At 43.1% G+C, this 15,430-nt stretch overlaps 1 protein-coding gene across 1 annotated transcript in view; it reads left to right on the top strand.

Moving 5' to 3' along the window:
- The window catches only part of LOC140462768 (Na(+)/dicarboxylate cotransporter 3-like), a 60,202-nt gene that overhangs the window by 14,237 nt on the left and 30,535 nt on the right, over positions 1-15,430 (top strand). Inside the window, exons 5-6 of the mRNA XM_072556039.1 lie at positions 7,997-8,060; positions 13,629-13,817. Of these exons, the coding sequence (XP_072412140.1) occupies positions 7,997-8,060; positions 13,629-13,817 (253 nt within the window). The remainder of the gene's footprint in view (positions 1-7,996; positions 8,061-13,628; positions 13,818-15,430) is intronic.

Here is a 15,430-nt window from a genome sequence, read left to right as displayed (position 1 = left end):
TGACAGACAGTCTACTAACCTGAGCTTAATTTCAATCCTGAAAATAAAAACTGCTGGAGATCACACTGGGTCAGGCAGCATCCATGGAGAGAAAGCAAGCTAACGTTTCAAATGTAAATTACTCTTCATCAGAGCTCCAATATTTTTTTGTTTTCAGTGCAAATTTCGGCATCTGCAGTAATTTGCTCCTTAATTTCAATCCTACTTGCTCAGTTTGTGAATGGGATGGTTACTTCCCGACTTGGAACTATAAACCTCTCACAGTAACTGACAGGACGCTGTAAACAGAGTAAAAACAATGACTGCAGATGCTGAAAACCAAATACTGGATTAGTGGTGCTGGAAGAGCACAGCAGTTCAGGCAGCATCCAACGAGCAGTGAATCCTGATGAAGGGCTTTTGCCCGAAACGTCGATTTCACTGCTCGTTGGATGCTACCTGAACTGCTGTGCTCTTCCAGCACCACTAATCCAGTATGCTGTAAACAGAGGCAGGTCCAACTCCCTCTGGAGTTGGATTATTATCTGAGAAAGAGAGAACATACCGGGTTTAGGAAGAAGGTGGGCAATAGAATCTGCAGACATACATAGAGAAATTCGGCAAGTGAGCAGGAACTTGGCAGACGGCATGTAATGTGGGAAATGTGAGATTTGGCAGGATGAATAGATGGGCTGAATATTGTTTAAAAGGAGAAAGGCATACCAAAAGCTATAGAACAAAGGGATTTGGGAGTCCTTGAATCACAAAAAACTAACAAGTAAACGGGGAAGGCAACGAGAAGATTGGTTTTTATTTCAGAGGGATTAGAGTGCAAAAGTAGGGAGATTTTGCTAAAACAATGCAAGGTATTGGTCAGACCATGGGTAGAATACTGACATAGTTTTGGGCCCCTTAGCCTTAGAAAGGTATACTAGCACGGAGGCATTCCAAAGAATATTCACAAGGCTGAGACCAGGTATAGCGACACTGTCTTGCATGGAGAGGTTGAGTGGATTAGGCCTGTCATTGGAAATAAAAGTGAAAAAGAATTTGAAAATTATTACACTGTATCTATGTGGACAAAAACAGAATTAATGGGCCGAAGTTTCCCAAAACTTGGCTCTTAATTCAACAGACCTTCGCAAAAGGCTTCTCTCAGTGAACTCTAGCAAGTTATCTCATGCGATTCTCCCCTCTTTGCCCGATTATGTATGCTCCAGGTACCACTATGCTCAGTTGGGAAGTGTTGGCACCTTCATGCACTCACCCTGCTGAGGCCACATTGAAACCCAAGCTGCAAACTCGGCCAAATTCTGCCGCCCAGATTTGAAGTCACTGTCCGGGTCAGTATGTGCCCAATGTCTGCAGGAGCGCACGGCCATGCTGCAGTCAGGTTGATGACCTTCTGCACTTTGCCACAGTATTCTCTCTGCAACCTCACAGTCACTCTTAACTCTGCCATTGCATCCATCTCAGTTCTCATGGTTCACCACTCGCAAAATTGCATGCAGCATCTTCCCTTAATGACTCTCATTCACCCCATCCGCCCCAAACTACGAACAGTTCCTGCACTCTGTGCTTCCTACTTACTCACCTTCAGCCTCCTAACTGACCACAAGTCCCCCTTGACTGTTCATTGCTGCCAAACATGATAAGCTGCCTGGCTATCTGTCTGCACTAAAAGGCAAGGCCAAGAATGCTGTGGGTATCCAAGTGGGTGCAGAGTGAGTGCACTCTTAAGAGACACAGCTAAGAGGCCTGAGATCCTTTCCTGTCCCAATGCATAGAATGAATACCTGTCCCTGCAGTAAAGCAGCCTCACAGCAGCATTGTGAAAAAAGGTGTCGTATTATGTGATTGCTGAATGTGCAATGATGAAATGGCAAGGCTGGTGCCAGGGATCCAGGTTCAATTCCAGCCTCAGGAAATTGTCAGTGTGGAGTTTGCACTTTCTCCCCATGTCTGTACAGGTTTTCTTCAGGAGCTCCAGTTTCCTCCCACAGTCCAAAGATGTGCAGGTTAGGTGGATCGGCTATGCTAAATTGCTCCATTGTGTACAGACTAGGTGGGTTAGCCATGGGAAATGTGGGGTTACAGGGATAGGGTGAAGGTTTGGGTGGGGTGTTCTGGGGAGGATTGGTGCAGAGTCATAGAGATGTACAGCACAGAAACAGACCAACTCATCTATCCCAATCAGATATCCCAACCCAATCTAGTACCACCTGCCAGCACTTGGCCCATATCCCTCCAAACCCTTCCTATTCATATACCCATCCAGATGCTTTTTAAATGTTGCAATTGCACCAGCCTCCACCACTTCCTCTGGCAGCTCATTCCATACATGTACCACCCTCTGCGTGAAAAGTTGCCCCTTAGGTCTCTTTTATATCTTTGCCCTCTTTCCCTAAACCAATGCCCTCTAGTCCTGGACTCCCCCACCCCAGGTAAAAGACTTTGTCTATTTATCCTATCCATGTCTCTAATGACTTTATAAACCTCTATAAGGTCACCCCTCAGCCTCCAACGCTCCAGGGAAAACAGCCCCAGCCTGTTCAACCTCTCCTGATAGTTCAAATCCTCCAATCCCGGCAACGTCCTAGTAAATGTTTTCTGGACCCTTTCAAGTTTCACAACATCCTTCCGATTGGAAAGAGACCAGAATCACACACAGTATTCCAGAAGTGGCCTAACCAATGTCCCGTACAGCCGCAACATGACCTCCCAAGTCCTGTACTCATTACTCTGACCAATAAAGGAAAGCATACCAAACGCCTTCATCACTATCCTATCTACATGCGATTCCACTTTCAAGGAGTTATGAACCTGCACTCCAAGGTCTCTTTGGAAAAAGTGAGGACTGCAGATGCTGGAGATTAGAGTCGAGAATGTGTTGCTGGAAAAGCACAGCAGGACAGGCAGCATCCGAGAAGCAGGTGAATCAATGTTTTGGGCATAAGCCCTTCATCAGGAAGAAGTAACCTTCTTTGCTGTCCACTACACCTTCAATTTTGGTATCATCTGCAAACTTACTAACCATACCTCTTATGCTAACATCCAAATCATTTATGTAAGTGACAAAAGTAGTGGACCCAGCTCCAATCCTTGTGGCACTCCACTGGTCACAGGCCTCTAGTCTGAAAAACAACCTTCCACTACCTTTGAGTCAGTTCTGTATTCAAATGGCTGTGGACCAAACAGCCTCCACCTGCACTGTAGGGATTCGAGGGTTCTATGACAGAGGGTACATGCAGACAGTCGCTGGTCAAAATGGAGGTCCAGAGAAGTAAGGTTCAAGATGCCATATAACCACACAAACTATCATGTCATAAATTGCCACCACATTGTCAGTTTTTCTCCACTGCTGGCAAACATAGCAAGCTGCATATAAATGAGGTGAAATTAGGTATTAACAAAATGTTAATGCCGGTGAATTGGCCCCTCACCCCTGAACAGGGACATTCATATTAAAACCCATTAAATTCTTATTGGGCTTCTTTTCCTCATGTCAAAAATGGCATTTCTTCATCTTGTACGTCCTTCCTAATGACTCGCTATTGACTGCATTGTTCAGGGGCTGGGAAAATTCAGCCAAACGTTTCAGCTCAGCAACCTTTTGTTAGACATAGCAGATGTCACAGATTTTCAGGGAGCTCAGGGACAGAGAATGTGGGAAAAGTACAATAGGGAAGATCCATGATTGAGCAGGAGGCTGGAGAGATTCAATAAGCATAAATGAGAACTAACAGCAACTGCTGTCTGAAAAACATGGGGACAATAATTATGGCCTGAAATTATTAAGTTGGTTTGATCTGGAAAATGCCTGAACTTGAAAGGGTTCAGAAAAGATTCACTAGGATGTCGTCAGGGTTGGAGAATTTGAGCTATAGGGAGAGGTTGAACAGGGTGGGGCTGTTTTCCCTGGAGTGTCGGAGGCTGAGGGGTGACCTTATAGAGGTTTACAAAATCATGAGAGGTATGGATAGGGTAAATGGACAAAGTCTTTTCCCTGGGGTGGGGGAGTCCAGAACTAGAGGGCACAGGTTTGGGTGAGAGGGCAAAGATATAAAAGAGACCTAAGGGGCAACTTTTTCACTCAGAGGGTGGTACGTGTATGGAATGAGCTGCCAGAGGAAGTGGTGGAGGCTGGTACAATTGCAACATTTAAAAAGCATCTGGAGGGGTATATGAATAGGAAGGGTTTGGAGGGATAAGAGCCAGGTGCTGGAAAGTAGGACTAGATTGGATTGGAATACCTGGTCGGCATGGATGAGTTGGACCGAAGGGTCTGTTTCCATGCTGTACATCTGTATGACTCTATAAAGATGAAGTACTGTTCCCTGCAGTGTTCTTTTTAACCAACCAATTAAATATTTTGGGAATGTGGTCACTTGTGATTCAGGATACATGGCAGCAACCTGTGCACTGAGAGCTGCATGAATAATAATATATTGTGTGCAGTTCTGGATCCTCATTAGAGGAGGGATGTGATTGCACTGGACAGAGTGCAGAGGAGATTTGTCAGGATGTTGCCTGGGTTGGAGAGTTTTAGTTCTGCAGACAGATTGGACAGATTATGGTTGGTTTCCTTGGAACAGAGGATATTGAGAGGGGATGTATAAGATGTGTAAAGTTATGAGAGGTATAGACTGGGTAGACATGAAGGAACTTTTCCCCTTGATGGAGGGATCAATGACTGGGGGTGGGCGAGGATTTAAGGTCAGGAACAGGAAGTTTTGAGGAGATGCAAGGAAAACCCTTTTCACCCAGAGGGTGTTGGGAATCTGGAATTCGCTGCCTGTAGGAGTGGTGGAGGAAGATGTATTTCAATGTGCACTTGAGATGCCAAGGCATAAAAGGCTATGGGCCAAGTACTGGAAAACGGGATTAGAATAGTTAGGTGACTGTTTTGACCAATGGTGGATGCAGTAGGCTAAAGGGCCTTTCAGTGTGCTGTAAATCTCAATGACTCTATGACTGGATGGAGTCAAGGTTGGCAAGGTGGCCTACAGTGTTAGAGAGGAGAAATTGAGGACTGCAGATGCTGGACACACTTTCCTCATTCCTGAAAGCATTTCCAATGCCCTTCCCCCAAATTCCTCTTCCCTACCTTTTATTTTAGCCTGCTGGACACACTTCCCTCATTCCTGAAGAAGGGCTCATGCCCGAAACGTCGATTCTCCTGCTCCTTGGATGCTGCCTGACCTGCTGCGCTTTTCCAGCAACACAGTTCCAGCACAGTGTTAGAGACCCAGGTTCAATTCCAGCCTCGGGCGAGCATCTGCGTGGGTTTCATCCAGGTGCTCCAGTTTCCTCCTAGAGTCCAAGCATACGTAGGTTAGGTGGATTGGCCATGCCAAATTGCCCATTGTCTTCAAGGAGGTGTAGGATAGTTGAATTAGCCATGGGAAATGGAGGGTTACAGCGATGAGGGTGGGATACCCTTTAGAGGATTGATGCACACATGATGGGCTGAATAGCATGCTCCCACACTTTAGGGATCCTATGATGAAGGAGATTCAAGTTAACAAATGAGGCGTGGCTTAAACAAAGGGCTGCTATTTCATGATTTTAAAAAAAAATTAATTTGCAGTATGCAGTCGTCGCTGGGCCAGCATTAATTACCCATCCTTAGTTCCCATTGACAAGGTGGTGATGAGTTGCCTTTTTGAGCCGCTGTAGTCTATGGCAGGTTGGAACACTCATGGTGCTGTTAGAGAAGGATCCAGAGGAGAAGTGACTCAGCCTCTGGACCTGACAAAGGGATTTCCAAGCCCCAGTGCATCAGTCACTAAAGCTGAACACCAAATTAGCAAGGTTATGAAAAAGCAAATCTATAGGCTTTTCTTCGAAAAGGACTGTTTGCAAAGGAGGAAGGTTATGCTGCCAATTTTCAGCCAATTTGTTAAACCTGTGCCCCACATGCTGTCGAAGCTGGAGGTTGAAGATCTCACAGCTACTATTTCAAGAAGAACACAGGAGTGCTCCTGATGTCTTTGTCAACAACCCATACTGAAACAGATGAATTAGGGTGATAAAAATTGTATAAGCTATATTATTATCATCTAATCTGGATTTTAAAACAGGCAGATTGATTTTGGTTAGTTCCATCTTAAAAAGGATCAGAAAGTCATTTGAAACAGTGACTTAAACACTTACTTTCTGAGAAGGCATGTGACTCCAGTGAAGTGTCTGACAGGAGACATATTGTGTTAATGGGTGGAATGCTTATATTGCTAAACCTACAAACAGACAAGAGACCATTAGTTTAGCTGTGGACTTCAGTTTGGCTCAGAACAATCAGGGAATTCAGGTTGGTTCAGTTTTTATTTCTGGCAGGAGAATCAGGTTTTTCAGTACATTTCCAGTACATTTCAAGGCTGACATGGTTTTGGTCTATGACACACTCATGTTGTGAGAGTGTAAAGATGTATTCCAGAATCCAAGCAGAAAGGAAGTTATCCCAGCACAAATGAAAAGTGGTGGTGCTAACAGACTCAAAACGAAATTGTAAAGCTGTCTCAGCAGTGCAAGGAAAAGAACTGGGAAGAATAAGTGAAGTATAACATCACAGATTTGAGATAGGATTGATATGTCATATTGCTATGACACAAAGTTGGGTGGCAGGGTGAAATTTGAGGAGGATGTTAGGAGAATACAGGGTGACCTGGACAGGCTAGGTGAGTGGACAGGTGCATGGCAGATGCAGTTTAATATGGATAAATGTGTGGTTATCCACTTTGGTGGCAAGAACAGGAAGGCAGATTACTACCTAAATGGAGTCAAGCTAGGTAAAGGGGCAGTACAACGAAACCTAGGTGTTCTTGTGCACCAGTCAATGAAAGCAAGCATGCAGGTACAGCAGGTAGTGAAGAAAGGTAATAGCATGCTGGTCTTCATAACAAGAGGAATTGAGTATAGAAGCAAAGAGGTCCTTCTGCAGCTATACAGGGCCCTGGTGAGACTGCACCTGGAATATTGTGCGCAGTTTTGGTCTCCAAATTTGAGGAAAGACATTCTGGCTATTGAGGGAGTGCAGCGTACGTTCACAAGGTCAATTCCCGGAATGGCGGGACTATCTTACGCTGAAAGATTGGAGCGACTGGGCTTGTATATGTTTGAGTTCAGAAGGCTATGAGGGGATCTGATTGAGACAGTATAAGATTATTAAAGGATTGGACACTCTGGAGTCAGGAAGCATGTTTCTGCTGATGGGTGAGTCCCAAATCAGAGGACACAGTTTAAAAATAAGGGGTAGGTCACTTAGAACAGAGTTGAGGAGAAACTTCTTCACCCAGAGAGTGGTGGGTGTGTGGAATGCTCTGTCCCAGAAGGCTATGGAGGCCAAGTCTCTGGATACTTTCAAGAAAGAGTTGGATAGAGCTCTCAAGGATAGTGGAATCAAGGGTTATGGGGATAAGGCAGGAACAGGATACTGATTGAGGATGATCAGCCATGATCATAATGAATGGTGGTGCTGGCTCGAAGGGCAGAATGGCCTACTCCTGCACCTATTGTCTATTGTCTATTGTCTAATGTCTCTCAGACAGATTACATGTTAGAGGAAGGAAACAGATTGAAATTCTGTTTTGCTTGTCAAAGCTTTGTTAATTTGATTTTTCTTTTGTGTAATCAATTCATGTTCTGTTGTTAAAGAACATCTGCAGCCTAACATTTCAGTCATTAACTACCACGGTAACCAATTGCAGAAATCAAACATTTGGTCTCTGAAGCCAGCTTTCATTCTGGAATTAGAGTTATCCAGGAATCCCATTCGTTGGGATAGTATTAGTCAGTTATTTCAGTGCAGCTTATTTGGTGCCGAAGTTAACATCTGTCCCTATACTGCAAGAACATTGGCAACACTTTCAAAAGTACTTAATTGGCATAGAGCACTTTGGGATGTCTTGTGAATAGGCCTTTTCATGAAAATCTTTTTCTTCTTTATTAACTTATCTAAAATGTAAGATCTTTAAAATAAGGAAATAAATAATGATGAAGGTTCCTTCTTTCGCTAAAGAACTGCAGAAGCACGAATTGCCTACTGAAGAGAATCCTGATAATCAAGAAGCAGAAGAGGAAGGGTAAGAATGAAGTGGAGTTTATAAATGGGCTTAAAATTCCTTTAGTCACATTGTGTTGCAGTATCATGTATTTATGAGATTTCCTATTGGTTGTTTGTTAATTGTATATTTGTGGGAGGTGCCATGATGTAGTGGGTAGTGCCCCTCATCTGAGCCAGGTATCTCAGCCGCCTGCCCAGTGCAGCTCCGATTGGTGACAATATGGGCTTCGATCTCTGTAGCAGTTCAGAACCTTGATGGCTGACCCAAGTTAGCGATCACAGCTTTGTGATTGGGTGGGGGTAACGCAAGAAGGTGTATGCTTAGCTGAATAATTAAATGGAAAACAATATCTTCAGACACCCCAGACCAGTGAGAAAAGAGGCCAGCATTGTGAAGAATCATGAATATCAAGATACCAATCTGCTAGAACAGGTTTTCAGAAAACTTGAGAAAGGACACCAGACTCAAATACAAATGGACAAAATGCTGCAAGAAGGAACACTTATAGTTATTTGAGAAGATTAAAAACACTGACAATGAATGCGATTGAACATTTGGCAGAACCCGTATAACCCCCATCTGCCCATTCGCTAGCCCTGCTATTTCTCCCACACTGCATCTCTTCACGGTGTTATGATCCCCCTGTTAGGGAGAGGTGATGGCCTCATGGCATGATCACTAGATTATTAATCCAGGACCCAGGCAATGTTCTGGGGACCTGTGTTGAAATCCCACCATGACAGAACGTAGAATTTGAACTAAATTTAAAAACAATCTGAAATTAAGAGTTTAATAATTTTTAAGAATTCAGTCTTGGGGCGTGAGCATCGCTGGCTAGGCTAGTATTTATTTCCCACCCTCTATTGCCCTAGAGTAGGTGGTGGTGAGCTACTTTCTTGCAGTCGATTGATTAAAACTGAGTGGCTCATTTAAGAGTCGACCACGTTGCTGTGGGTCTGGAGTCACATGTAGGCCAGACCAGGTAAGGATGACAGTTTCCTTCCCTAAAGGACGTGAATGAACCAGATAGATTTTACCAACAATCAGCAGCGGTTTCATGATCATCAGTTGATTCTTAATTTCAGATTTTTTTAAAATTGAATTCAAATTCCACCATCTGCTGTGGCGGGATTCTAACCCATGTTCCCAGAACATTAGCTGAGTTTCTGGATTATTAGAATTTTAATTCTAATTCTAATAGTCTAGTGATAATACCACTAGGCCATCGCCTCTCCCCTCGTTGATCAATGATCATGAAAATCATTGTTGACTGTTGGAGAAAAACCCATCTGGCTCACTAATGTTCTTTATGGAAGGAAACTGTGGTCTGGCTTACAGGTGACTCCAGACCCATAGCTGACTCTTAACTGCTCCCTGGGCAAGTAGGGATGGGCAATAAATGCTGGCCTAGTTTGTGATGCCCATATTCCGTGAATGAATTCTAAAAAAAAGCTGATGATGATTCTGAACAAGCCGTATCTTAAAATAAAACCTGGCTTGTTAGATTACATGCATTTTTAAGAAAATAGTTAACATGGTGGTTAGTTACTGAAATGGATTTACACGAGGCTGCAGTTACTCTTCAACAACAGAACCTAAGTTGTTACCCAAAAACGAAAGAAACGATAGGGATAAAGAAGACAGGTTCGAAAAATCTTAACTTAAAAAGCTAAACAAATTTTGATCCTGTTTCCTAACAATATCCATTACAGAGATTTAAAGAGAAATCACATTCCTATTACAATACTTTTAGGTTTCTACTAATTGACTCTTTCAGCTTATTTTCTGAGGTCTTTGGTGACAAGATTCCTTTCCAAATCTGCAGGTATAAACCTTTCACTATTCTGAGGGCCTAAACGTTCTCAGTTCTAACAACTTGAAGATGGCAAACTCTCTGGGCCTGAAAGCTTCACGGACTAAAAAACACTGCTACTGCAGTGATTGGGTCCTCTGAACTGAATTGAACTCAAAAATAAAAACCCTGCTAAGAGAAAAATGAAATAACTCCACAAAGGCCAGTATCCAGTCTCCAAGTCATCCTTTGTTATACACGCATTGTACTTAATAGTGATCCAGATGCCTCAGAGCCAGCTCTCAGAGTGAATACAATCTCTAACACTCCTGTTTATATCTGTCAGCCAGAGCTCCCTGATTGGACCAGGTTAACAGCCCCAATTAGGGAACTCATATTCTATGAGGTCCACCTGGTTGACCTCAATACAATGACTGCAAAAATCTTTTCCCTTTTCTCTTTTGAACCAAAATCCGATTTACTTTGATAATGGCAGTAACATATTGGTATAGAGAGAGAATTGGTTGGCTAACAGGAAGCAGGGAATAGGCAGGAATAGGTTGTTTTTTGAGTTGGAAAGATGCAGCAGGTGGAGCGTTTGAGGACTCTGAGTTTATACTCGATGGAGTTTAGAAGGATGAGGGGGGTCTAATTGAAACATACTGAATACTGAATGGCCTGGATAGAGCAGTTGTTGGGAAGATGTTTCAGAACATAGTACAGTTCAGCACAGTGCAGGCTCTACAGCCCTTGATGTTGTGCCAGCCTTTCATCCTACTCAAAGATTATACTAACCTACACACCCTTCATTGTACTATCTTCCATGTGCCTATCCAAGAGTCGCTTAAATGTCCCTAATGTATCTGAGTCTACTACCACTGCTGGCGGTGCATTCCATACACCCACCACTCTCTGTGGAAAAAAATCTACCTCTGACATCTCCCTGAAACCTTCTTCCAATCACCTTAAAATTATGCCCTCTTGTGATAGCCCTGGAAAAGAATCCCTGGCTATCCACTCTATCTATGCCTCTCATCATCTTGTACATCTCTATCAAGTCGCCTCTCATCCTTCTTTGCTCCAATGAGAGAAGCCCTACCTCCCTCAACCTTTTTTCATAAGACATGCCCTCCAGTCCAGGCAGTTTCCTATTAAATCTCCTCTGCACCCTCTGTAAAGCTTCCACCTTTTTCCAATAATGAGGCGAACAGAACTGAACACAATATACCAGGTGTGGTCGAGCTGCAGCATAACCTTGTGGCTCTTAAACTCAATTCCCCTGCTGATGAAAGCCAACAGACCATACTCCTCCTTGACAATCCTGTCAACTTGGGTGGCAACTTTTGAGGGATCTATAGACATGGACCCCAAGATCCATCTGTTCCTCCACACTGCTAAGAATCCTGCCTTTAACCCTGTATTCTGCATTCAAGGACAACCTTCCAAAGTGACAACATGCGACAACAATAAATCAAAGCATGTCTGGAAAAGACTCAATTGGTAGGAGAGACTAGGACCCAAGGCATAGCCTTAGAGTAAAGGGAACACCTTTTAGAACGAAGGTGAGGAGAAATTTCTTCAGCCAGAGAGTTGTGGATCTATGGAATTCATTGCCACAGAAGGCTGTGGAGGCCAGCCTTTTGGGTATATTCAAGGTGGATAGATTCTTGAGTATCAAGGGGATCAAGGGTTACAGGGAGAAAGCGGCAAAATGTGGTTAAGAAACATATCGGCCATGATTGAATAGCAGAGCATACTTGATGGGCTGAATGGCCTAATTTCTGCTCGTAAGTCTTACAGTCTTGTGAGTGCAATGGGGTCAGTGTTAGGACATCAGCTATTTACAATTGATTTCAGTGACTTGGATAAAGGTACTTGCTGATGTCACAAGATAGGTAGGACAGTAACGTGTGAAGAAGCTAGCAGAATCTATGAAGGGATTTGGATAAGTCAAACAAGTTGTCAGAAAGTTGGTAGATGGAGCATAAGGTGGGAAAATGTGCATCTGTCCACTTTGGTGGGAAGATTAGAAAAGCAGCATATTATTTAAACAAAGAGATTGCAGGACTGTGCAGAAAGATCTGGATATCCTGGTCCATGAATCACAAGTTGTTTGTATGCAGTACAGTAAGGGCTTAAGAAGAGACATGAAAGATTACCTTTTTTGCAAAAGGAGTTGAATTAAAAAAAAAGGAATGTTCTTCTGCATTTGCAGAGGGATTGGCGACACCACATCTGGAATACTGTGTAATTTTTCCCTCCTTATTTAAGAAGAACATTTTTCTAAGTGAAAGAGTAGTGCAATTAAAGGCAGTCAGCATGGCTTTGTGAGGGGCAGGTCATGCCTCACAAATCTTATTGAGTTCTTTGAGGAGGTGTCAAGACAGGTCGACGAATGTCGAGCAGTGGATGTGGTGCATATGGACTTCAGCAAGGCACTTGAAAAGGTTCCCCATTCATAAAGTCAGGAAGTATGGGATACAGGGAGATTTGGCTATCTGGATTTAGAATTGGCTGGCTGACAGAAGGCAGAGAGTGGATGTAGCTGGAAAGTATTCTGCCTGGAGGACAGCGTTGAATGGGGTCCCGCAGGGCCTCTTGAGCCTCTATACTCTTTGTAGTTTAAAATGACTTGGATGAGGAGGTTGAGGGGTGGGTTAGTAAATTGGCAGATGATATAAAGGTTGGAGGTGTCATCAATAGTATAGAGGGCTATTGCAGGCTGCAGTGTGACATAGACAGGATACAGAGCTGGGCTGAGAAATGGTAGATGGAGCTCAACCTGGATAAATGTGAAGTGATGCATTTTCGAAGGTCGAACTCAAATGCTGATTATAGGATTAAAGACAGGATTCTTGGCAGTGTAGAGGAACAGAGGGATCTGGGTGTGCAAGTCCATAGATCCCTCAAAGTTGCCACCCAAGTGGATGGGGTTGTTAAGAAAGTATATGGTGTTTTGGCTTTTATTAACAGGGGGATCGGGTTTAAGAGCCGCGAGGTTTTGCTACAGCTCTACCAGTCTCTGGTGAGACCACACTTGGAATACTGTATCCCGTTCTGGTCGCCCTACTATAGGAAAGATACAGAGGCTTTGGAGAGGGCGCAAAGAAGATTTACCAGGATGCTGCCTGGACTGGAGGGCTTGCCTTATGAAGAAAGGTTGAATAAGCTCAGACTTTTCTCCCTGGAGAGAAGAAGGAAGAGAGGTGACCTGATCGAGGTGTACAAGATAATGAGGGGAATAGATAGAGTCAATAGCCAGAGATTTTTCCCCAGGGCAGGATTGACTGGTACGAGGGGTCATAGTTTGAAGATATTAGTAGGAAGGTATAAAGGAGACGTCAGAGGTAGGTTCTTTACGTAGAGAGTTGTGAATGCATGGAATGTGTTGCCAGCTGTGGTGGTGGAAGCAGAGTCATTGGGGGCATTTAAGCGACTGCTGGACATGCACATGGATAGCAGTGAGTTGAGGGGTGCGTAGGTTAAGTGACTATTTTACATTAGGATTAAATCTCGGCACAACATCGTAGGTCAAAGGATCTGTTCTGTGCTGTATTTTTCTATGTTCTATGTTTGTTACTGATGTGATGGATAACTGTAATAATGTGATAACTGACAGCCTAACACTGGAGTAGAATAAAACACTGAGAATGGACTATAACACTTCATATCTGACCGAGTCTTGCAGAACGATGCACTATAGTGGTCGTGTGTCTGAGAATCTGTCAACAGCTCCAAGGAAGCTGTTGACCTCTGCCAGTATAGTTAACAATATTTTCTGTATTCTTTTTCAGGAAGAGTGAAGTACAGGAACTCAAAACTGCGGACTCACCTCAGCCAACTGAACAGAGCCAACTGGAAAAGCCTAGCAAGAATTTGGCGAAGGGTATACTCATTTCCATCCCATATGCTGCAACTATCGGAGGGATAAGCACTTTAACAGGAACACCACCAAACCTTATCCTTGACGGTCAACTGAAGAGGTAAATAATCAATCTCTCATGCTAGCGTTTAAAAGAAAGATTCTTCAGAAAGGAATTAGTCACAAAAACAGGTGCATGGCTGGGATCAAGAATATTGTGCGTTTGATTCCTGCTTTGTGTCGAGTGGAGGTGAGTGGAAGAAATGTAATTCCCAAATCCCAAGCTAATACTCTGAGGTAATGGGTTCAAATCCCACTGTGCAGATGGAGATGTTTGAATTCAATAAAATGAAAAACTGGGGTTAAAAGCTAACGGTGAACTTGTCACCATTGTTGTTTTAAAAAAAACCTGTCTGGTTCGCTAATATGCTTTAGGGAAGGAAATCTGCTGCCGTCATATGGTCAGAGTAAAATATGAATTCAGACCCACAGCAATGTGGTTTGACCCTTAACTGCCCTTTGGGCAATAAGTGCTGGACCAGTCGGTGATCCTGTGAAATAGTTGTTAAAGAAAGACTGCTGAAAAGTACATGTATGAAGAGGCCAGGATTGAGTCTTACTGCAACATCCTTCTATAATTAGTGCAACATGCCCTGTTACAATCACATAGTTAGATCATGTGAGAGTGTTATTAGGAAGCATTTTTAGCATAAAATGGATAAAGTATGGAATTCTTATCCTCCCCACCCCCATCCCTGATAAGCCTGTAGTTGCTGAATCAGTTTGGGCCTTCAAGATATTCAGGGATAAGAGTCATAGGTGAAGAAATTGAGTTGCAGTCAGATCAGCCCAAATCTAATCGAATGGTGAAATAAGCTTGAGAGACTGAACGACCTATTCCCATTTATATTAGGACCAGGTGAGAAGGGGTTGAAATGGCTCCCCCTTTTTTTCTCACTCATTGTTTGTTTGCAACAGGATATTGAACTTGACAAGCATGTATTTACCAATTCTGACTGTGTACTTAACTGTTTACATGCTGTGATAATGAATGAACCGGATGGGTTTTCTTGAGTTGAACAAGGAAGGGCTTATGTTAATGGTGAGGTAATCAAACTCAGTAAACAGGGTGCTGTCTTATATGGAGAGAGACAGAGGGAGTAGCAATTTTCTCTCACAACGGCTGGTGGTTTTCTGCTGAGACATGTCGCACACAAAACTAGTTTGGATACATGACTTCTCTCTAACTGCCATTAGAATCTTAAAACGCCATTAGATGTTGTAAAAGAAAGCATTGATTTCCTGATGAGTGCAAAGTCATCTTAAGAAAGTTAAGGTCTAAGATAGTTATTTGGTAGTATAGATCTTGAGAATGCCTGAAAAGAAGACACTTTTTATCTTGGAGGACATGCGCAAAAATAGATGAAAACCAATATTTATATTGCACAAGAGAAAATTACTGCTTGCTGCACAAGTGAGCTTTGATTGGTCGATGCATGGCAATATAGAATGCACCTGTTAACGTGATTGACAGTTAACAGTCTTTGTTTAAACGTATTGAGAGGTCACCTGGCCACTTCTCAGGTCCAAGAATGTATGAGGAATTTCCTTGAATTTGCATGATATACCATGAGAAATAATGTGATCAGGGTAAAGTTAAAAATCACACAACACCAGGTTATAGTCTAACAGGTTTACTTGGAAGCACTAGCTTTTGGACAACCACCTGATGAA

The sequence above is a fragment of the Chiloscyllium punctatum genome, chromosome 37 (genome assembly GCF_047496795.1).
Source record: "Chiloscyllium punctatum isolate Juve2018m chromosome 37, sChiPun1.3, whole genome shotgun sequence".
NCBI classification, from domain to species: domain Eukaryota; kingdom Metazoa; phylum Chordata; class Chondrichthyes; order Orectolobiformes; family Hemiscylliidae; genus Chiloscyllium; species Chiloscyllium punctatum.
The sequence above is the reverse complement of the archived record's forward strand: the minus strand, read 5'-3'. Positions and strand labels throughout refer to the sequence as shown.